The 23,160-nt window shown below is 42.1% G+C and overlaps 1 protein-coding gene across 2 annotated transcripts in view; it reads left to right on the top strand.

Annotated features, from left to right (window-relative positions):
- Positions 1-22,122, top strand: part of LOC147102729 (myosin-10) — a 179,376-nt gene extending 157,254 nt beyond the window's left edge. For both annotated transcript variants that reach the window (XM_085963478.1, XM_085963480.1), the window contains 8 exons: positions 1,746-1,907; positions 2,637-2,765; positions 5,442-5,530; positions 9,206-9,329; positions 11,222-11,430; positions 13,013-13,121; positions 14,007-14,179; positions 20,160-22,122. In XM_085963478.1, coding sequence (XP_085819604.1) covers positions 1,746-1,907; positions 2,637-2,765; positions 5,442-5,530; positions 9,206-9,329; positions 11,222-11,430; positions 13,013-13,121; positions 14,007-14,179; positions 20,160-20,307 — 1,143 coding nt within the window. In that variant the 3' untranslated portion in view covers positions 20,308-22,122. The remainder of the gene's footprint in view (positions 1-1,745; positions 1,908-2,636; positions 2,766-5,441; positions 5,531-9,205; positions 9,330-11,221; positions 11,431-13,012; positions 13,122-14,006; positions 14,180-20,159) is intronic.
- The last annotated feature ends 1,038 nt before the right edge of the window (positions 22,123-23,160 follow it).

The following is a 23,160-nucleotide window of genomic DNA, read 5'->3' as shown; positions in this document are numbered from 1 at the left end:
CCTTCCCCCAATAGATTTTCTAGTTCTTATATTTACTGTTTTTATCTGACATCTGTTTGAGGCTGAACCACACTGTTCACAACCTTGGTGTTATATTTGACCCTGAAATAAGCTTTCAACCACATAGCCGCAGCATAACAAAGACTGCCTATTTCCACCTCCATCCTCCCCTCATCCGCTGCTGAAACCCTCATCCATGCCTTTGTTACCTCTAGACTTGACTCTTCCAACACACTCCTGGCTGGCCTTCCACATCCCACCCTACGTAAACTCGGGCAGCCGAGTTTTGGATGACCTCATGTCCTAACTCTTACCAAGTCCCGTTCACCCATCAGCCCTGTGCTCACTGACCTACATTGGCACCTTGTTGAGCAGCGCCTCAATTTCAAAAATCTCATCCTTGTTTCCAATCCCTCCATGGCCTCGCCGCCCCCGATCTCTCTAATCTCCTCCAGCCCCCCCCCCCCAACACCACCCCCCCTGAGATATCTGCGCTCCTCTAATCCTGCTCTCGTGCGCATCCCTGATTATAATTGCTCAACCCTTGGTGGCCGTGCCTTCTGTTGCCTGGGCCCTAAGCTCTGGAATTCTCTGCCTAAACCTCTCCGCCTCTCTACACCTCTTTCCTCCTTTACGACGCTCCTTAAAACCTACCTCTTTGACCAAGCTTTTGGCCACCTACCCTAATTTATCCTTATGTGGCTCGGTGTCATTTTTTTTGTCTTAAAATACTCCTGTGAAGCACCTTGGGATGTCTTACTACGTTAAAGGTGCTATATAAATGCACATTGGCATAATTAAGTCAATTTAGACAAGCTATATCAATATTCACTTGAGATTTTAGGATTTGGGATTCCAGCCCAATTGCTTCAGTATTAAGTTACAATTTAAATCAATTTAGGTTAATACCTGTATTCTTACTTGGTCATCATGGGTATTTTGAGGTCCGGGTCATAAGTATTGTCACTCCGAACTTCAGTGCTAGAGTACCCAGAGCAAATAACACTTCATTTAGCATTCGGTCCAGTTGATAACACACCAGACATCTGAAGCAAGATCCAAACTCATCTTGGGATTTCAGTTGTCGAACAAATTGCAGTACTTGGTTCAACTTAAATTGTCTTGTAATATCGTTCAGTTGAATGTAACTGCACGCCTACACTTTGTGGTAACATGCACAACGTATGTGCTTTGTGCGAGATTGGCCACACTCGCAGTAGACCAGCAGATTTAAGTGAACCTGTTCATTGACGGCGACACCAAGTATTAACACCACCTGGAATGGCTTCAGATTAGTTTCCTGGTGGTGGTACAGTTTTATAAAATTCCTACTGTCTTCAAAAAATGGTTATTTCTTCCCCCCACAAATAACATTTACCAGCAAGAATTCTACCAAATATTGAAATGATTGTCAAGAATTTAGTCTTGAGAGATTGCATCTTTTAGCCTAGCTGTTTAACAGTTCATTAAGGCAAGTAACATTAATGCTCCTATCATTTAAACTAGTCCACAGTTGTGGTGCTAAATGTAATAGCACTGTAAAATAATGGTGTCCATAAGGACAACAAATATGAATCTAAATGTGATTTTACCTTTTAACATTGGATTAAGTGGCTTTAGGTCTGAAGTTCACCTATTAGGCGATGTCACCTTGCTATAGGAGGCTGCATATGGATTCAGTGACTTCGGGGCAGAAAATAGAGCAGTGAAGAACATGCGATTAATTCTGTAAATTCTCCCCATAGGTTCGTGAACTTGAGGCAGAACTAGAAGATGAACGGAAGCAGCGAGCACAAGCAGTTGCTGCAAGGAAGAAACTGGAGATGGACCTGAAAGATCTGGAAGCGCAGATTGAAGCAGCGCACAAGAGTCGTGATGAGGCAATCAAACAGCTCCGCAGACTTCAGGTAAACCATCCGTGTTAAAACATTTTACTATTACTTAATTTGCTTCTACGAGCAAAGGTATCTTGATCTCTAACAGTTAAACAGTTCATGACTTTTATAAACTGCACACTGCAGTGGTTTACTTACTTTTGAAGTAGAGTTGCAAGTAGCAGCCAATGAATGGCCAGATAAGCTGTTTTGTTGTGCTTGAGGGAGGGATGTTGTGCCGGACACCAGGGAAACTTCCTGCCGCTCTCCAAATAATGCCATGGGGTTTCTTAACCCCCACTGGAGCAACCCACATCAGTTTAATGTTTCATCTGAAAGGCAGCATCTTCATAATGCAGCAGTCCCTCAGAACTGCACTGCAGTATCGGCCTAGATTATGTGCCCAAGTCCGTAATGGGACTTCAACCCACAACCTTCTGCACCGGCACTAACTTGTACCTAAATAGAATGGAACTTGTTCTTGTCAATCGTTGTTTTATTTTGTGACTCAAAGCACAGATGAATTTGGTCGTATCTTAATTTTTCCATGTAATTCTACAGCAAAATTACAAAACCCGAGAGATATTTATGGGAAAGATCCAAGGCATATTTTCAAGGGTAGCCCAGAGAAATGTCTGTAATTTATAGTTAGTCACTTCATTTAAAATAGCTGTTCAAAATTTACACTCTAGAGATTAACACACAAATATGTAATCTGAGCATAAAGAATTCAAATAAACCCTTCTCTTCAAACTTTTTCAGGCACAGATGAAAGACTACCAACGTGAGCTGGAAGAGGCTCGTGTTTCCAGAGATGAGATCTTCGCTCAGTCAAAGGAGAATGAAAAGAAGCTGAAAAGTCTGGAGGCAGAAATTCTACAGCTTCACGAGGTTTGTTGATGCAATCTAACATTGTGCATACACATACCTATCGGTCATTGCTGGTACTGGGGTGTTAGCTGAGCTAAAGTCTGTCTGGTGTTTCCAGGAGTATTTATGCAGATGAAAATCTCTTAATATTTAATTGTACAGATCAAATTGCAAGCATCAAATTATGCATAGAAATTTCTGCAAAGATTGGTGGCATAGTAAGCAGTGAAGATGGGAACGTAAAATTACAAAGCGACATTGATAGATTGGCCCAGATTTTGCAGTTGGTGGCATAATTAAGGATTTCACCACTGGTATCCGAACCAAATGCGCACTTACCTGTTGCGAGGCCCAAACGAAAAGTTCCCCTCAGACGCTGCAGAATAGAGAGAGGGCAGTGTAGTGGCCCACAGATCCCAGGGGCGCACCATGTACAGAAGCGTACCTGGGATCACGTGGGCCGGTGCTCCAATTAGATTGTGACTCCAATGGAGTGGCTTTGGAGAAAGACCAGGGCACAAGTCACTTGTCTCCCCTCTTAGCTGTAGATGGTTCATGGCCAGCTGGTTCCAGTTTGGAAAAAGGAAGAAAGTAAGGTTGCTGTGGAGCCTCACAATAAAACAATTCATATACAGTAATGCAATAATATTCATTGCGGAACTGATTTTTTTCTCATTTGTGTCAAAGTCTGCAGACAGCTAATAATCATTAAAGGAAACATCTTCACCAAAATGAACATTTTTTTATTGACAGGTATCCCTTTGCGCTGTACAGACTGGAACCAGACAGGCTGCTATACCTGTTTGCACCAGCCGTAAAATTTTCAGGCGTAATTGGTGGGCAGCTAGCTCAACTCTGCGCCAGCAATTAGGATTTCCATATCGGTGCAGTTGATCGGTCATGTCGGAGTTTGACAGATCGCATGTCTCGAATGTGGAAGTCCCGAACTTGCTGTCCATTTCAAAGGTGGTATGACAGCGTACTTGGAGTACGCTGATGTACCGACTGCAAAGTCCAGGCCATTAAGTGAGTGGGCAAAACTGTGGCAGATGCAGTTTAACGCAGGCAAGTGTGAGGTCATCCATTTTGTACCAAAAAAAAAAATCCAGGTATTTTTTTAAATGGTGATTAATTAGGAACAGTGTTGGTCCAGAGATTTAGGCATCCATGTACACAGATCTCTAAAATGTAATGGTCAAGTTTATTAAAAAAAAAAAAATCAAAGGCTAATGGAATGTTAGCCTTTATAACTAGAGGGCTAGAATATGAAGGGAAGGAAGTTTTGCTACAGCTATACAAAGCCCTGGTTAGACCACATCTGGAGTACTGTGTAGTTCTGGGCACTGCACCTTAGGATATATTGGCCTTGGAAGGAGTGCAGTGCAAATTCACCAGAATGTTATGAGGGCTCCAAGAGTTAGATTGTGAGAGGAGATTACATAAACTAGGCTTGTATTCCCTGGAATATAGAAGGTTTAAGGAGTGATTTGTTTGAGATTTTTAGGACTTTGTAAGGAATTATTAGGGTCGATAGAAACTTTTCCCGCTGGTGGGTGAGTCTACAACAAAGGGACATGACGACCTTCAAATCAGAGCCAAGCCATTCAGCAGAGAAGTTAGGAAACACTTCTATACACAGACTGGTAGAAGTGTGCAACCCTCTCCCACAAAAAGGAATAGATGCTAGCTTAATTAATAATTTTAAATCTGAGCTCGATAGATTTTTACTAGCTAAGGGTAGTAAGGGATATGAAGCCAAGGTGGGTGGCTGGAGTTAGGATACAGATCAGCCACTATCTCATTGAACGGAACAGGCTCAAGGGGCTGAATGGTCCACTCCTATTCCTATGTTCCTATGAAAAGCCTAATGTTGATGAAACTTGGAGCACTGCTTTTCATATGTAGTGCAAAATTTCCCTGTGGATTTACCACAGCATTGAATTGCTCAAGAGGAAGAGTTGTTGGCCTTCGTAGCGAGAGGGTTTGAGTACAGGAACAAGGATGTCTTGCTGCAGTTGTACAGGGCCTTGGTGAGACCACACCTTGAATATTGTGTGCAGTTTTGATCACCTTATCTGAGGAAGGATGTTCTTGCCATGGAAGGAGTTCAGTGAAGATTCACCAGGCTGATACCTGGGATGGCAGGAATGACTTCTGAGGAGTGATTGGGCTTATACTTGCTGGAGTTTAGAAGAATGAGAGGGGATCTCATTGAAACTTAAAATTCTGACAGGACTGGACAGACTAGATGCAGGAAGGATGTTCCCGATGTTCGGTGAGTCCAGAACCAGGGGTCACTGTCTAAGGATAAGGGGTAAGCCATTTATGACACAAATGAGGAGGAATTTCTTCACCCAGAGTGGTGAACCTGTGGAATTCTCTACCACAGAAGGCAGTTGAGGCCAATTCATTAAATATATTCAAGAAGGAGTTAGATATATTTCTTAAGGCTAAAGGGATCAAGGGATATGGGGAGAAGGCAGGGACAGGGTACTGAATTTGGATGATCAGCCATGATCTCATTGAATGGCGGAGCAGGCTCGAGGGGCTTCTGTTTCTATGAGTTGGCCATATTTTTAATTGGATTGCAATATGATCATGTGACTAATGCACTTGGAGCTAAATTATTTTAATTCAATATAATTACTGATTTGCGCGGTGAGCTTTGCATGGCATTGAACTTGTATAATTTTGCAGGAACTGGCTGCCTCCGAGCGAGCACGTCGCCATGCAGAGCAGGAACGTGATGAACTGGCAGATGAAATTGCAAACAGCGCATCTGGAAAGTAAGGAAGCATGGCACAGGTCCATTGCGGCAGTACTTAATACAGAGAGATGTTTATTTAAAGCACTATCAAATTAAATCCTGAGTTTAAATCTAAATGAAATTCATGTTGTGCCAACAGCAATGCAGACTGTGTCTGATAATATCTCCAGAGTTTGCAATTGACTGAACTTAATACCCAGCTGTAAGATGTTTCTAAAGAAACTAAACCATTCTAAGTTGTATGGTTTTCTTAAGGACGTGTGTTTCTATGACTTACTGGCAAAATATATTGTCTGGTTTGTCTTTAATTGTAAAAGTCGCATGTTGATTTGATTTTTTTTCGCTTAGCTTATTTGGCTGTGCCTACAGATTTATCTGAAATGCACTGGTGTCCTTCCTATTTAGATTTTGATATAAATGCACAAACTTGGCCTGTTGCCCTGTTCAGGTAACTTTCAGTTGCCACCTGAAAGTTAATCGTGGTTGTGTTTCATAACAAGACGTAGGAGTAGGTCATTTGGCCCCTTGAGCCTGCTCCACCATTCAATAAGATCATGGCTGATCTGATCTTGGCCTCAACTCCACTTCCCTGCCCACTCCCCATAACCCTTGATTCCCTTATCATTCAAAAATCTGTCTATCTCCACCTTAAATATATTCAATGACCCAGCCTCCACAGCTCCCTGGGGAAGAGAATTCCAAAGATTCATGACCCTCTGAAGAAATTCCTCCTCATTTCCGATTTAAATGGGTGCCCTCATTCTGAAATTATTCCCCCATGAGGGGAAACATCCTCTCTGCATCTACCCTGTCAAGCACCTTCAGAATCTTGTTTCAATAAGATCTCCCCTCATGCTTCTAAACTCCAATGAGTATAGGCTCAACCTTTCTTAAGATAACCCCTTCATCTCCGGAATCAACCTCGTGAACCTTCTCTGAACTGCTTCCAATGCAATTATATCCTTCCTTAAATAAGGAGACCAAAACTGTACGCAGTACTCCAGGTGTGGTCTCACCAACGTCCTGTACAGTTGTAACAGGACTTCTCTACTTTTATACTCCACCCCCTTTGCAATAAAGGCCAACACTCCATTTGCCTTCCTAATTACTTGCTGTACCTGCATGCTAACTTTTTGTGATTCATGTACAAGGAGCCCCAGATCCCTCTGTACCGCCGCATTTAACTTTCCTGGTGTCCCGGCCAATATTCCCCATAACCAACCCTGTCAAACACAAATTAACTGGTTATTTATCCGATGGCTGTTTAGCGGACTGTTTTGTGCAAAATGGCAGCCAAGTTTGCTTACATAACTCCCAAGACCAGAATCTTTCCTCCCCAGATGGTTTTCCCCTTCCTTTCCTCTGGTGCTGTCCAACGGGTACCGGTACTGCTCCTGGCCCAAGTGGTCATGCTCTCTCTTTTCCTTGTGTAGGCTAAGACTGCAAGTTCCAGTGGGCTATTTGACTCTGCATTGCAACAGAGCCTGATCTGGTCCTTGACCAATGTTTATATGCTGGAGCTTTCCAGCAGAGGTCATGAAACAGTAATCAGCAGCAGAAATCCTGGACATTGAAGTCTATACTCTGTAAATCACACGCAAATACAACTCGGAGGGAAACATTCTCCACTCAACATCGGCATATGCCCTAGTTGAATAGATTCTGGCAAAATCATGTACTAGTTATGTGCATGAAAATATCATGCCATTGCAGCTAGGCAGTGCTGCATATAGTTTCCTATTAGCTGTATAAGCCTCGCAACCGGCATCATTGTCACTTTTTGTCCTGTTGAAGTTGCTGGAGACTAGGCTCAGTTAGGTTGTATAATCGCACCAGCAACCAATCCTGTGCTCTCCTGACCGCCATCTAAAAAGTACAGTAATTTGAAACAGGCAGCTACGAACAGGTGAAAGGCACCTACTGGAATTTTACACTCGGCACTTTGTGGACTCATTGTACCAAAATAAGTCAGTACCTCAATATTTGGATCTATACCACCCTGTCCTCCCAAGGCTTTGAAAATTGTGCAAAATACAGTAGCCTATTCATAGTTACTATTGCTCACATTTAATCCAAATGTTCCTTGGGTATCATGGCAAAGAGCAGAGGTCGAATACTCTTGCCTCTCCAAAATATTGCATCCAAATAGTTATTCTAATTAATAGAAACCTAGAAGATAGGAGCAGGAGTAGGCCATTCGGCCCTTCGAGCCTGCTCCGCCATTCAATGAGATCATGGCTGATCATCCAAATTCAGTACCCTGTTCCTGCCTTCTCCCCATATCCCTTGATCCCTTTAGCCTTAAGAAATATATCTAACTCCTTCTTGAATATATTTAATTAACTGGCCTCCACCGCCCTCTGTGGCAGAGAATTCCACAGGTTCACCACTCTCTGGGTGAAGAAATTCCTCCTCATTTCAGTCCTAAATGGCTTACCCCCTGGTTATTGAAAAACTAGGACTATTAAATCAGTGTCTCCTAGTCCCTATGATAATACCTTGGTTATTTTTCACAGGGTAGCCACTAATAGATCTTGTAAGGCAAAATTGTGATGCCCTACTTTTTCTGGAGTATCTCCAGCTTCTGCTTGATGGTTTAAAACCTGCTTCTATTCAGGTCCATGTTGCTGTTGTTTCAATCTACTTTTACATTGTTGGGCAATCACGTGATGCTTTTCTGTTTTATGCCAACTCTTTTGCAACTGTGCCCAATTATGCCCTTGCTGGTTTCCAATTGGGAGCTTAAATTAGCTATTCACTAATTAACGTACCCTCAGTTCAAACCTCTTTGAATGAATTTACATTTCAGTCCTTGGGACCTGCCCAGAGTTTTTAACCCAAGGTAGTTTTCTAACTTCATTTGGGTCTGGAAATTGTCCCACTCTTTTATCTGCCATTACACAACTCAGAAGAGGAATGACTTCCTCCGTTGGGCTGCTTCTCCAAGTTTTGGCAACAGAAACAGCAGGTTAAAGGATCTTTCCGCTTGTTTTGAAGTTACTTTCTGGGTATTTCTCAATCAGGCATATGCAAAGCTGCCACAAGGAGAAATATTCGCATATTAAACATTTGTCTGGATTTAGCTGCTGCGCCCACCACAGTTAGCTTTCGCTCCTGTAAAGTGCTTTGTGATGTCTTGTTTACATTAAAGGTGTTCTACAAAAGCAAATTGTTAGGTCCTAACTTCTGTGCAGGGATGCCCCATCTAATGTTCATTTACTTCACATTTCAGATGAAGCATACAGATTTACCTAGCTTTGAATCATCTTCATTCTTTGACTTGTTCATGTTCCATACACCACACTCACTAATCTATCTCCGAGCACAGGGGAAACTGGAACAATGCTGCCCAAGCATTGCTATAACTGACCTGAGCAGGTGAAGGGTCAGTGTGCTAGCTTAGGGGGAGCAGCATGGGTAAGCAGTTAGATAGCTGCTTAGCTTCAAATCAAAATAAACTGGTACAGGTCGTGTGGTTTTATGACACAAGTGTAGAACATCACGTGCAGTACCAACCATTTGCAGGCATGTTCCCCAGAACCGAGGCGCTACTCCTATGGTATAGATAGGTAACAGCCCGTGCAAACCTCGAAGATTCTAGTCTCCACTCGAACTGATCTATTTGGTTTCAGTAAATGTTGGAGCTTATACTTGAATCTGAATTCCACCCGTAATCCACTGTCTGATTCCTCAGGTCTGCTTTATTGGATGAGAAACGTCGCCTGGAGGCTCGTATCGCCCAGTTAGAGGAGGAGCTTGAAGAAGAACAGAGCAACATGGAGCTCCTCAATGATCGATTCCGAAAAACCACGATGCAGGTTTGATTTTCACTGATAATTGGCAGTTAAAGTTACTCTTGCTGTGCTAGGTCTGACTTGTAAATCTTCCCATTGGAAACATTAGTGGTGCAATCGGTGTTTTAGTTTTGAATACATTGCCTCCTTGATAGCATTTTACTTTGCATTTTTGCTACCTTATGAATCATGTATAACAAGTGATAAATCTGCTTAATATTTGTTGAGCAGTTTGCAAACAATGAAAATTTAGAACCAGTAATTATATAAGCATCATTTACTAATTCCACTTATATAATTACTGGTTACTAATTCCAATGTGTTTACTTTAATGAAGTAGCTGCAACTTTTCAACAAAGGCACTGAAGGAGTTTCACAAAGTATTCGTCTCTATTACTGAATCCTGAAAACCAGTGTCTCTCTTTCACATGAGTGAGTATTCCTGTGGAGTGACCTTTTTGTCACCGCATCATGTCATGCTGTTAAGGCCCGAGATACAATTACATGAAAAGTTAGGAGTTCTTTGTAGTGTTGCACTGAAGTGTAGTACAGCCACCAAGTTCCTCTTCAGTAGCGGCTTTTCGATTGGCTTTAGTGGGATGCTTGGGGGCTGCCGACTTCTGCAGCTTAGAATAGTTCAAAGATTGTGCATTTGTTTGTTATCTGAGGAATGGACAGTTTTTTCAAATCTCCGCTAAAGCATTAATGCAGTTTTAGGACTGAGATTGCCAGGTCAGACGTTTCAAGCCACTGAAGCCCTTTTTTATTAATGCCTTGCAGAGTGTAGCCCTAAGTGTTACTTTGAATGCCCTGAGCAGGCGAAAGGTCAGTGTGCTAACCAGTTACACTATCCAGTCCCCCATCAAACCTTCATCCCCCTCTTATGTGGGCTGGATTCTTCATCTTGTGACCTCCACATACTAAAAGGGGCAAACCAAAAAGTTAGGAGGCATCCTTGCTTAGAGAGACAAATTTCAGCTGCCGGGACCTGCTGCCCAACTGGTCTGGATGTTTAATGCAAAGTTGATTTAGATACACTGGAGTTTTACTTGATTTACTTCGAAGGGTGGGGCAAATCTTGCCAGAATCTTTCCTCAAGTGATCAATCAGTAAGAGAGCTTTTGTGATCAAGTGGAGTTTTTTTGGTCTAAGCAATGGGTTCAGTGCATTGCATTGATTTCTCTTATTCCAGGCTTCCTTATTTGGTTATCCACTGATTTCAGCTGTGCACAGCAGTTTGTTGCTAGGTCAAAGCATTCGGCTTCACCTTTGGTCCATGTAGTTAAAGAAGATATTGTAAGCCTGCAAATTATTGTTGCATAAACTATGCATAGACACTGGACTGTATTGGGAATTAAAGAGAAGTTGTTCAGAATGATGTTCAATGTGGTGAAACTTTAGAAATCCTTTACTGCAGTAGGCATTTTGAAGTTTGTTCCATTTCATTGCACTTGGATTTTAATATCCATTTATTTAGTCATTAGCTCTTAATCTTGAATTGCAATACTTTATTCCATTAGCTGCCTTTTTTTAACTTGCTTGCTTGAAAATTTCAGAGCAACTTGTATAAAATGAAAGTAAAAGAGTGGTTCTCCAAGAATCACCTCAATACAAAGTATTAGCTACTTTCTGAATTTGCTGGATCAGCGCTCTAATATTAAATCTGAGGTTGCAAAAATACTGTGCACTAATTCTTGCCTAGCTCCAATGCCTGATCTTTTTAAAAATATGCACAACAGAGCTAATAGATTAGCGTTGGCTGAGGAAGTAGTACCCAATGCCATTGGAGATCATTAGTTAAAGCCAAAGTATTGGAGAAACACTTGGCAATCATTGTGGTCATTTAAAAAAAAACACGCAGTCCTAGATTTCTGACATGTGACCTATTTGTTCTGGTTCAACTTTCTTCATGCCAGGTTGAAAGTCTGAATTCGGAGCTTGCAAGCGAGCGTAGTGCTGGACAGAAGAGTGAAAATGCACGGCAACAACTTGAGCGACAGAATAAGGAACTAAAAGCCAAACTGCAAGAGCTGGAGGGATCAGTCAAGTCCAAATTCAAGTCAACAATTTCTGCACTGGAGGCCAAGATCGCACAGCTGGAGGAACAACTTGAACAAGAAGCAAAGTAAAACCACTATGTATTAAATGTATATGAAACAGTTTATGCTTGGTTCCTGCCAGTTTCATTTTAATTATCATTTTAGTACCACAAAGAACTTGGCCCACATAACACCAGAAAATGTGTTTGTGCTTTTTGAATCTTGTAACTGAAATCAAGTTGCGAAAATCCTTCCGGGGCTTTTTTCCAAAGGCCTGTATTCATGTTATAAAATGCATTCTAATTGCTTCAAGTTCATTTTTTATGTTCTGATCTATTCACTGGTGGCCATGATAAATGAGCCCCAATTCACAGTTACATGTTTAAGAAAAAGAAAGAAAAACATGTACAGTTTCCTTTAGCCAAGGAAAGAAGTACTCTGGTATAATCTCATCAATCCAGCTTCATTGTCCTTTCAGCAATAACATTGGATTGATGAGATTATACCTGATGGAGCGGGGTTAATCAAAATTAAAATTTTAGTGTTAATGCAGTGTCCTTGGCTGCCTGTGGTAGCTCCTCATGGGCTCAGTAACTTCCCCAATGTTAGCAGTGCTCATTGTTAACAGGCAGGGTGGTGGAAACAACCTTCTATAGATAATGTACATCGCAATTGTAATATATGCGAATCGATTTGATCTGGTGGCTAATTGGCATTTACTTTTGAAAATGTAACTTTTTCAAACAATGTGACAATTAGTCACCTACCAGAATGATCACTTTGATTTTTATCTCTCTGGTTCCGTGTGGGGGAAATCGCATCACCTCAGTGCATTTTTTCCTATACATTGTGATATTGGAGCGTATATGTGCAGCTATAAAATACAAGGTAACCGAGACGGTGGATGTTCTTTCGTCAGTCAAGCCCATTGCTGCATTTTGCACTGACCATTTCACATTTCTGTTCATTCTAGTGTGGTAGAATCTGTTGATATTCAGAAAATTTAAAGCAATTTGGACAGTTTAAAAATCTCCTTTATTGGTGCCCACGATCTAGCAGTTAGTAATGTGTATTCAAATTAGAATGCAGAGTGTTGTATGTAACAGTTAAAAGTATTAGTTTTTGACATTTGCTTTCTTGGATTATTAATGAGTAGAAATCTTTCAAATTAAATTTAAATGTTGTAATCTTAAAAGATGGGATAATCTAGCTTGTTGCAGTTGAGAGAGCATCACCTTGAACGGCCCAATTTACTCGTCCTAGTAATTGTCGTCTTTCCCCCTAGAGGAGATATGGAGGTACAGCAAAAAGTTAAACATTTCCTTCATCCATGATCTCTGTTCTGACCCAATAATATAAACAGTGTGCCTTGGAATCGGATTGATTGTTTTGAACGTGCAGGATGTGCCCCTGAGCATGTTGTACAAATTTGCTCGTTTTTGTTGAGTATCTTTTATTGTATTTGTGAGCTATCGGATTTCACCAGGTGCCACAGTTGCCCCATGTGTACTTCTGCTGCCACAGCTGTGTATCGGCACTTAAATCAGCCACGTTGGTAATTGCTAGTATTTGTGCCAATTTGATTTAGTCTTTTGGGGATATATCTAAATCTCAGTTCACAATCTTCTAGCTTTCATTGTTTTTAGGCTGGTGACTTTGTTTTTGCAGAGAGCGAGCAGCAGCCAACAAGTTGGTGCGTCGCACAGAAAAGAAACTGAAGGAGGTGTACATGCAGGTTGAAGATGAACGCAGACATGCTGATCAGTACAAAGAACAGGTACCTTTTCATTCTCTGGTATTTCTCAACAAAATAACTTCAATGTAGAATATTGTTTCCCCCCTATCTGGTCATACAAAGTTTTGAGAAAAAAATTAACCTTCTATATTAAAAGATTCACTTCTTGCAGTCTTCCCACCATCATCTTGCAGTGGTATTTTGACAGCCCTGTCGATGTTCATGTAAATATTTAAGTTCCTAAAGTTCCACACCCAAGTCCATTTAGACTTGCTGAACTTGTGGCCGATCCAATATCACCCGCTTTACACTCATAACCAAAAGTTTAAAATGACCCCCATTTAATCTTGCAAGAAAGTGGACAAAACTGCACAGTGCAGCCTATGTAGAATCGATGGGGGCAGATTTTAATTTTCAGGCAGCGGACTGTGCCAGCTGGCTCCAGCGCCTCCTGGTTCTGCAAAAATCTAACTTGGAAAAAGTCTTGGAGCAGCCAGCAATGGTCTCATTTAAAGACCGCTGGTTAGGCTGCTTGATGCCATCATATAGAGGCAGACTCCACATGGCTCACGCCCCTTAAAATGGCAATGCATCATAGGACCCCGATTTGCATTGTAGAGACCTACAGGCGCATGCTCCGGCCACATACAGGAAGGGCTTTTAGAAGTGCTTTTGGCTGGAGCTGCTGTAATTTACTGGCCCCATTTCGAGGCCGTTAATGCCGAGTTCAGCAGCTTAAAACCGGCCCATGTAATTCACATCCTTCTGTTTTTCACACTTTGAAGCATAAGGAATAATTGGACTACAGAAAATTATGGAGGGCTGCTACGTTATTTGTTAGCAATAGAAATGTTTATTTTTACAGTCAATACCTGATTATTATTTTTTAAAAACCACATTAGCTGAGATACTAAATATTTTCTCCAGGTGGAGAAGTCGAACTCGCGCATGAAACAACTTAAACGGCAGCTGGAGGAGGCGGAAGAGGAGGCTACACGCGCTAATGCAGCCCGCCGGAAACTTCAGCGGGAGTTGGATGATACCACGGAGACTGCCGAGGCTATGAATCGTGAGGTCAACACTCTGAAGAGCAGGCTCAGGTAGTGCTGGCTGTATTCAGAGGTTGTATTTAAAAATGGATTTTTTTTTTTCTTTTCAAAGAACTAGAGGAGTTTCAGATGAAGTTAGGACCACACTGCTTAACCACATTTTTTTACACCTTGTGTGACTTCCCAATTGTATTTTAAACATCTTTCCTTTTTTCCCCTTCCTGAGGCTGTTGCCTGGTATTTGGATACAGTTTAGTGGTTGTTGGCACCTCTCCAATACCTAGCTGAGATCCCATTGCGTATAAGCCTATTCATATATTTGAGTGAGTGTTGGCAGACGGAGTGGAAGATGGTGGGAGACGAGATATTCCCTTCTGATTGGGTCTTCACCCACTATCTACCTACACACTGTCTTTCAGATGAGATGTTAAACCGAGGCCCGTCTGCGCGCTCACGTGGGTGTAAAAGATCACACGGCACTATTTGGAAGAACATGGGAGTTATCCCCGGTGTCCAGGCCAATATTTATCCCTGAATCAACATCACAAAAAAGAGATTATCTGGTCATTATCACGTTTGTGGGAGCTTGCTGTACGCAATTGGCTGCCATGTTGACTGTACTTCAGAAGTACCTTATTGGCTGTAAAGCACTTTGGGGCGTCCTGAGGTTGTGAAAGTCTTGCTTTGCAGCAGGAGTCACTGGATGTGATCAGGAGTGGAAACACATTTTTCGTATACTATCTCTCCCCCCCCCCCCCCCCCCCCCCCCTCCCAGTTTCTTCTCTCAACTCCTCCCTCCCCCAAGATTGAGATCCGTTCACTCTGGCAAGATCTAGCGAATGAGCCTGGGGCCTGTGGTTCAGGACCATGATGCTCAATTAATTATTGAGCAGTTAATAATGTGATACAGGTTGAGTGCCCAAAATCCGGAGTTCTGGAATCCAGAATCCAGGACGATTGGTGGCAGGGTCGTACGGAATCCATAACGTGTTCCAGTGACCCGGTTCAGTCCATTCCCTGGGGTTTATATCCCTGACCATCCCCTGTAATATGACCCGGTTCAAGATTTTTAAAAATCATGGGATTGGGGGTAATATACTGGCATGGGTGGAAGATTGGCTATCTAACAGAAAACAAAGAGTTGGGATAAATGGTTCGTTCTCAGGCTGGCAATCAGTAACTAGTGGTGTTCCGCAGGGGTCAGTGCTGGGACCCCAACTCTTTACAATCTATATTAATGATTTGGAGGAAGGGACCGAGTGCAACATATCCAAGTTTGCCGACGATACAAAGATGGGAGGGAAAGCAGTGAGTGAGGAGGACATAAAAAACCTGCTAAAGGACATAGACAGTGAGTGGGCAGAGATTTGGCAGATGCAATGTAAAGTTGGAAAGTGTGAGGTTATGCACTTTGGCAGAAAAAATTAAAGAGCAAGTTATTATTTAAATGGAGAGAAACTGCAAAGTGCTACAGTACAAAGGGATCTGGGGATCCTGGTACATGAAACACAAAAAGTTAGTATGCAGGTGATCAGGAAGGCCAATGGAATCTTGGCTTTTATTGCAAGGGGGATGGAGTATAAAAACAGGGAAGTCTTGCTGCAGTTATACAGGGTATTGGTGAGGCCACACCTGGAATACTGCGTGCAGTTTTGGTTTCCATATTTAAGAAAAGATATACTTGCTCTCGAGGCGGTTCAGAGAAGGTTCACTCGGTTGATTCCAGAGATGAGGGGGTTGACGTATGAGGAAAGGTTGAGTAGGTTGGGCCTCTACTCATTGGAGTTCAGAAGAATGAGAGGCGATCTTATCGAAACATATAAGATTGTGAGGGGGCTTGATCGGGTGGATGCGGTGAGGATGTTTCCACTGATGGGTGAGACTAGAACTAGGGGGCATAATCTTAGAATAAGGGGCTGCCCTTTCAAAACTGAGATGAGGAGAAACTTCTTCACTCAGAGGGTAGTAAATCTATGGAATTTGCTACCCCAGAGAGCTGTGAAAGCTGCAACATTAAATAAATTTAAAATGGAGATAGACATTTTCCTAGCAGATAAGGGAATTAGGGGTTACGGGGAGCGGGCAGGGAAGTGGACGTGAGTCTAGATTCGGATCAGCCATGATCCTATTGAATGGTGGAGCAGGCCCGAGGGGCCGTATGGCCTACTCCTATTTCTTATGTTGGGGCAGTAATTCGGGTCGGGGGCTTGCCGCGCGTGCAAGCCCCCTATCTGCACTTACCCGACGCGCCTGCCGGTCACCTCCAGGGACGCCTGGAATTCCATTTTGAAACTGAAGAATCCCGGGCAGCATCTGACGTCACGCCGCCCAGGAGTGCAGCCAGCGCGAAGCCTGGAGCGCGCTGTGCAAGTGAGACACGCCCCTTGAGGTCTCAGTTTAAAAGGACACGCCCCCAATGCTTCTCACAAGCTGCAAAGCATTTTTACATGTGGAGCAGCATTTTAAATAGGTTTTCTGTATTTTTAAGAAGCTTTTGGTAACTTTTATAAACTTTTAAAAACATTTAAATTATTTTGAAGAATCTGAAGTAGTTTTAAACAGAATTAAAGCGATTTCAGGACTTTTAAAAGCCCTGAAAGCATTTTTTTATTCCATTTATTTAATTAGCAACGTCGTCATCGTACGTGTCTTCACACTGTTCCCTTTGGGGAACGGTATGAAGTGGTGGAAGGATTTCTGGCCGTGATTAACGCTCCTTCTGTGACCGTAACCATCTTTGTACCAGCCATTAGGGTGGTTAGTCCTATGGCGGGAGGGTTTTACGGGCTCCCACCTCCTATACGAGGAGGGGGTGCCACCCACAGCCATGGACGCAAATATCCCACTGGATGTCTACCCAGAATTTTAGAGCCGGAGCTCCGACTCCACTTGCCGGGACTGTCTGGAGCGGGGTTTGAAACCCTACGCCGTGTGGCCCAGTGGCGCGGATGCTACCGCTACGCCAAAGGCCCACTCAGATTAGCAACGTGAAATGACTAGAATGAGCACAATTCACGACATTAAAAGAACTCACAATTGAACTGATGACCTCAGCAATCTCCTCAATGAAGTGGAGGTGCAGCGCCTGCTCATCATTGGCAATGAGAAGTCCAAGGCGCCGCAAAAAGGACAGATGAAAGCTTGGTCTTTCAAGTGGCAGCATAGGGCTCCAGTCACGGGGAGGGAAAAGGTGCAGGAAACGTAAGGGTGTCATCTTTTGCGCGGAGTGGGCCTTTTGCGTAGCGGTAAGCATCCCTGCCGCTGGGCCAGAAGGAGTAGGGTTTCGAACCCCGCTCCAGCCAGTCCCGGCAAGTGTAGTCGGAGCTCCAACTATAAATTCTGGGTGGACATCCAGCGGGATACTTGCGTCCGCGGGTGTGGGTGGCCCCCCCCCCCCCCTCGGATGGGTTGTGGTAGCCCGTAAAACCCTCGCGCCATAGGACTAACCACCCTAATGGCTGGTATGAAGATGGTTGTGGTCACGGAACGAGCGTTAACGTGGCCAGAAATCCTTCCACCACTTCATACAGTTCCCGAAAGGGAACAGTGTGAGGATACGTACGACGATGACCTCTTGCGCAATGCACCTCCTTAGACCCTCAGTCGCAGATGCGAGGGGGCAAATCGTGCAATTGTTAAATTTTTCATTTTATTGACATGTAAAATGTTGGCTCAGTAATTCCCTTCCAAACGCGCGAGTACGGTCGGGGTACTCGCGCGTCTGGCCGGAGGAAATGCCGGTTTTCAGCATGCACAGCGCATGCGGGGAAATCTGGCATTTCCTGTCCTCTGGACGAAGGGGTTCAGAGGCAAAACGCGTGCGACTGTACAGGCAGCGCGTGCGCAGTAAAATTCGCCGCTTTCATTCATGCTTTCAGTGAGGTTAAGTCCTTACAACTTACACATGAAAAAAGCATGAGTACAGTTGCTCCAGAGGCTGCGGAGGAAGATATTTTTTATCGTGGAGCTTCTGAAAGGCAATATTTTTGTTTGGGAAAGGGAGGAAAGTTATTTTAAGAAATGCTGAGGTAAGTTTTAAAGTTTATTATTGTTTTTTAAAACGGGTTTTCAGTACTGTAGGTAGAAGGATCAATTGTGGCTATGTGAATTGAATTTGCTGTGTTTATTAAATGTGAAAATGACTCCAACATTTTTAAGAGAAACTTTTCATCAGTAATATATTTTAAGTAATTATGTATGTATGTCTGTATATATTCCTTTGCGTGTATGTATATATTCCTTTACTTATGTGTATGAATGTATGTATTTAATTATGACGTTCAGAGAAAGTAACTTATTCGAAAATCATAATTAAAAACATACATTCATACACAAGTAAGGAATATAAAACATACATACATATACGTAAAGGAATATATACGGACATACATACATAATTACTTATTACTGATGAAAAGTTTCTTTCTTAAAAGTGTTGGAAATGTTACATGACTCATTTTAGAACACTCATTTTCACATTCAATTCACACAGCCACAATTGCTCCTTCTACCTACAGTACTGAAAACCCATTTAAAAAAAAAAAAAAAAAAATTTAAACTTTAAAACTTACCTCAGCATTTCTTAAAATAACTTTCCTCCCTTTCCCAAACAAAAATATTGCCTTTCAGAAGCTCCACGATAAAATATATCTTCCTCTGCAGCCTTGGAGCAACTTTACACATGCTTTTTTCAAGTGTAACTTGTAAGGACTTAACCTCACTGAATCCATGAATGAAATCGACGAAGTTCACTGCGCAAGCGCTGCCTGTGCAGTCGCACGCGCTGTGCCTCTGAACCCCTTTGTTCAGAGGACTGGAAATGCCGGTTTTCCCCGCATGCGCTGTGCATGCTGAAAACCGGCATTTCCTCCGGCCAGACGCGTGAGTACCCCGACCGTACTCGCGCGTTTGGAACGGAATTACTGGGCCGTTATGTTTAATCCGGACACCGTTTCCGCCACCAGCCGGGCTCAGGCATTTCCAGACTCGCATGTGTTCCAGAAATGCCCGAGCCCAGGTTGCGATATTTCTGGACTTCAGAACATGTTTCTGATGGCCGAAGTCCAGGGAAACATGAAAACCAGCTCAGCCTCGGTCCCGAGTTTGCCGGATTCGGGACATTCAACCTGTATTGTTGACTTGTTAAATATAAACTATTTAAATACCAGTGCTGGGTCTCCACTAAACTGCTGTCGCTGTGTGTATAATTGAAAGCTAGTTTTTCACTACAAGCAACTTTATTTCAAATCAATCTGGCGTGACTCACTTGGCAAGTGGCAGCAGAAGTCTACATTCTACCACTCTGACTGGAGCTATTTGTACACCCAACATGGTATTGTGTATTTAGTCTCCCTGCCTGTACCCCTCCAATTTTTGGTGCTTTGGGACAAATATATACTGGGAAAGTCTCTTTCAATTTTTGAATCTGTGGTCGTTATAAATTGGTCGGGGGGGGGGGGAAAGAGGTTCAAATTGAAGAAACCGATCAAATGTAGCATTTCCATTTCCCACACCAGTTATTTTATGATCTATTTGAATGTGATTTACTGATTTTTGTGCCAAGTATATCAGCAATGATGTGCTGTGGATGCATGGCCACTAGAATTAGCTAAACTTCTTCCACAGAAAATGTTTCTTGCAAGCAATGAGGAAGAGATTTTCATCCCATTGGTCTGAGCAGGTATCTCACCCAGGTTCCAAAGATGAAAGGACTTTTCTGCTAAACCCCAGTATCACTCGGTCCTCTGCTGTACAAGCCCTAACACAGTACAAACCTGGTCATTATTTAACTTTGTAAAAAAGCCAAATTCCTCAACCAAGTTGTGTTTCATTTTTGGCTGTTTCAAAATGTGGCCCATCGAATGGATGGATCCAAAACTCTGGCCATCTATTTGATAGTGTCTTGATACTGATGGCAAATAGCTATGTCTGGTTTACTAAAGTCCAACAGAAAATGGGTGCTGTAATTATGCACCACTGACTTGTAATATTTAGCAGTGAGGTATTTACAACTCCTGTTCCATTTCTCTAGGAGAGGTGGGAGTGCTCTGACGTTTACCACCAGTCGAACAGGAAGGCGTGCACTGCAGCTGGAGGGCACTGCTCTTGAACTCTCGGATGATGACGTTGACAGTAAAGGGGGCGATCTTAATGAAACACAAACGAGCCAGGGAGAGTAGAGCCATTTCATAGTCAGCACGGCATGCCCTTCTCTGACTAAGAGCCTCTTGAGGATAAGAATGATTTCTAAACTGCTGACTTCGGATTCTCTCCTACCTTTTTTTTAAACTGGCAAGTTATAAAGTCATATAAGCCATTGTCCTCTTGCGTCTTAATTTTCTTTTGTCTCAACATATCGCACCCTGCAAATTGTATCCATACAATGGCTTTCCTAAAATGTCTTTGATAATCAAGTACTAATTGAGCACATTTTGACTGAGATAGCACCTGAATTTGGTTTTCTCTGGAAACCGGGGTAAATTCCAGACATTAGGGTGGGATTGGGAGGAGTCTTGTGTATTTACTATGCATGCTTACATGTACAAATAAACATGTATTCCCATATATAATTTTGTGGACAATGGCATAGAATTTATCATGTTATTAGTCTGCAGCTGACTGCTGCATAAAGACCAAACTGTGACCGATGTTGGAGCTGCGGAAGCAAGTTTTATAATGAGGAAAGAGAAATTGAAATAAGTCTGTCGGGCCTGCAGTATCTGGTTAGCTTGAGTGTGTTGAGTTAAGTGCAAGGACTGACCCAGACTCTGTTAGTGCCAACATATTTTGAGTAACCAGTGATTGCAGATCATAAACAGGATAGTAAATAACCCAAATTTAGCTGCACAGAAGTCTCCTTGAAATACCATCAGTTACACAATGTAATTTCATTTACTTGTATCATTTATAATATGCATTCACTCATGTCACTCAATAAACTTCTTGAACTTAAAAAACCAATTTTATTTTCTTCAAATTGCTAGGGGGGGTCTTAAAGGTAGCAATGGTCCTTGGTGTTCAGATAATTTGCACAAATCATTTTGAAGTAAGTACAACTATTGGTGTTTAAAAGCTACACTGGAAGTCAACACGTTGTACTTTAAATGTGTTAATGGTGTTTGAACTATTCGATGTTACTCTTGTTTTCCCATATACTATTGCCCTACATAGTGGACATCAGTATTTCAAACACTTTTTTCTGATGGTGATAACAATTTTACCCTTTAAATGTGGCTGAAAACTTTTTTATAGGATGGACCCAGCTGTATAATGGTATTTGGCCTTTTTGTATTATACCATTCAAGACTTAAGCACTGATGAACACTATAAGGCAACGTTCTGGTTAGCCACAACCCCACAATCTGATCCCACATTACTTCACTTCCAAATTGTTTTTCAGCATCCTGAAAGACTATTTTTAAATATGAGATGATGCACACTTGGTCTTTGGAAATCCATGAAATAAATATTTGCACTGGTCTACACAAGCTACCAGATGCTGCATGATTCAAAATCGTACAAATAGAATCATATCAATCTTTGTCCTAACCAGAGTTGCATCTGAAGTTATGAACCGAGATTTCAGAAAGTGCCTTAGACACGGCTTATAATTTGATTACAAGAGTAAGCATCACAGTTGAAACTGATGTAGTACATTTATGCTGAGTATGTAACCATTAAAATGGTTTTCTATATTAGCTGCAGCTGTGCTTCATGCCTTGTGCAACCCCTGTGATCAGAACATTATATCGGGGTTTAACTCAGTTATTGAATATGTACCTTGAGCCTTCTGTACCAAGCAGGACATTTCTCAATTTCTTCTGGTTTAAAGCTTTAACATCTGTTTGAAGTATTTTTACTGTACTGGCTGTTGACCACCAGGTGCTGTCGTTCTCATATCTTTGTATACCTGTATTTCTAGACAGCTATACCATTCAATAAAGATTCCTTTGGAAGCAACAATTTTTTAATAAAAACAAACTTATTAAATGTAATATTTTGTTCTGTGTCCTACTTTTATATTTAACAACTTTTCCCTGTTTAAATTCATTTTTGGCTGTCTTTCACCTTTTCCAATAATTCTGGTTGGTTTAACTATTTTTTTAAAAACCGAGCTGAGTGCATGATCAAAACAAAATAGGCAATTGCAAATTTTAAAAATATATAAATTAGTGATTTTAATTGGACTTTGCAGATACTTGACGCATTAAATTTAATCTTTTGGAGATTTCAGCCTGACTGCATACCTATCTTTGTAGCCCAGTTACTATACTGCCCCCTTCTCTCTTTTTCCCACCCCCCCCCCCCCCCCGCCCCCCCAAAAAAAAGTATTTTCTAAAAATTTAGATTTAATTTTAAATTCTGACATTTAGAATTAAAATGGAGGGAGGGGAGGGGAGGAGAGGAATATGATGTACAATGAAAGGAATATTCAACCTAATTAAGTTACCAATCTAGGAAAGACTGCTATCGTTCTCATACAGAATAGATATGGAGACTATTTTTCCCCCTCTTCATATTAAAAACATGTGTTTTGTTACACCATGTCCTGACTGGCTTGTGTCCCAGTATTTCAACAGACTGTTGGCATTAACACTGTCTCCAGGGATAAAATGCACTCCATTTGCTCTTATTTCCAAGTGGAGTTCCCTGGAGGATCAGTGGGATAAATGAGGTACACAGACCAGGAGGGTCCCTAATGATCCTTGCTTGGTACAAAGTTAATTGATCTTAACCAGAACAGTGGTGGGGGGTAGCTTGGCCTCTCTTCCTAAAGTGAGAAAAGAAAAATCAGCCAGAGTTCCCACTCCTGATTGTTCTCTAGTGACGTACTTAAGTGTGGGTGTTGGCGAAGGGCAAAGTCGAACTCTATTGTTATTACTCCCCCCTGTTCTGTATGAATAGCCTGCTGCTGTCCAGCCTTATGAATGAAGAATGTCTATTGGGGCAAGGTTAACGAGCTGCCTACGCCTGTGCCATTGTATCCTTGCAGGAATTGCTGTCTTCAGGAAAAAACTGAGAACCGACTTAAC

This window comes from Somniosus microcephalus, chromosome 21, assembly GCF_052327205.1.
Source record: "Somniosus microcephalus isolate GS21.2 chromosome 21, FLI_Smic_1.0, whole genome shotgun sequence".
Lineage (NCBI taxonomy): Eukaryota > Metazoa > Chordata > Chondrichthyes > Squaliformes > Somniosidae > Somniosus > Somniosus microcephalus.
This window is presented reverse-complemented; position numbering and strand designations above follow the sequence as displayed.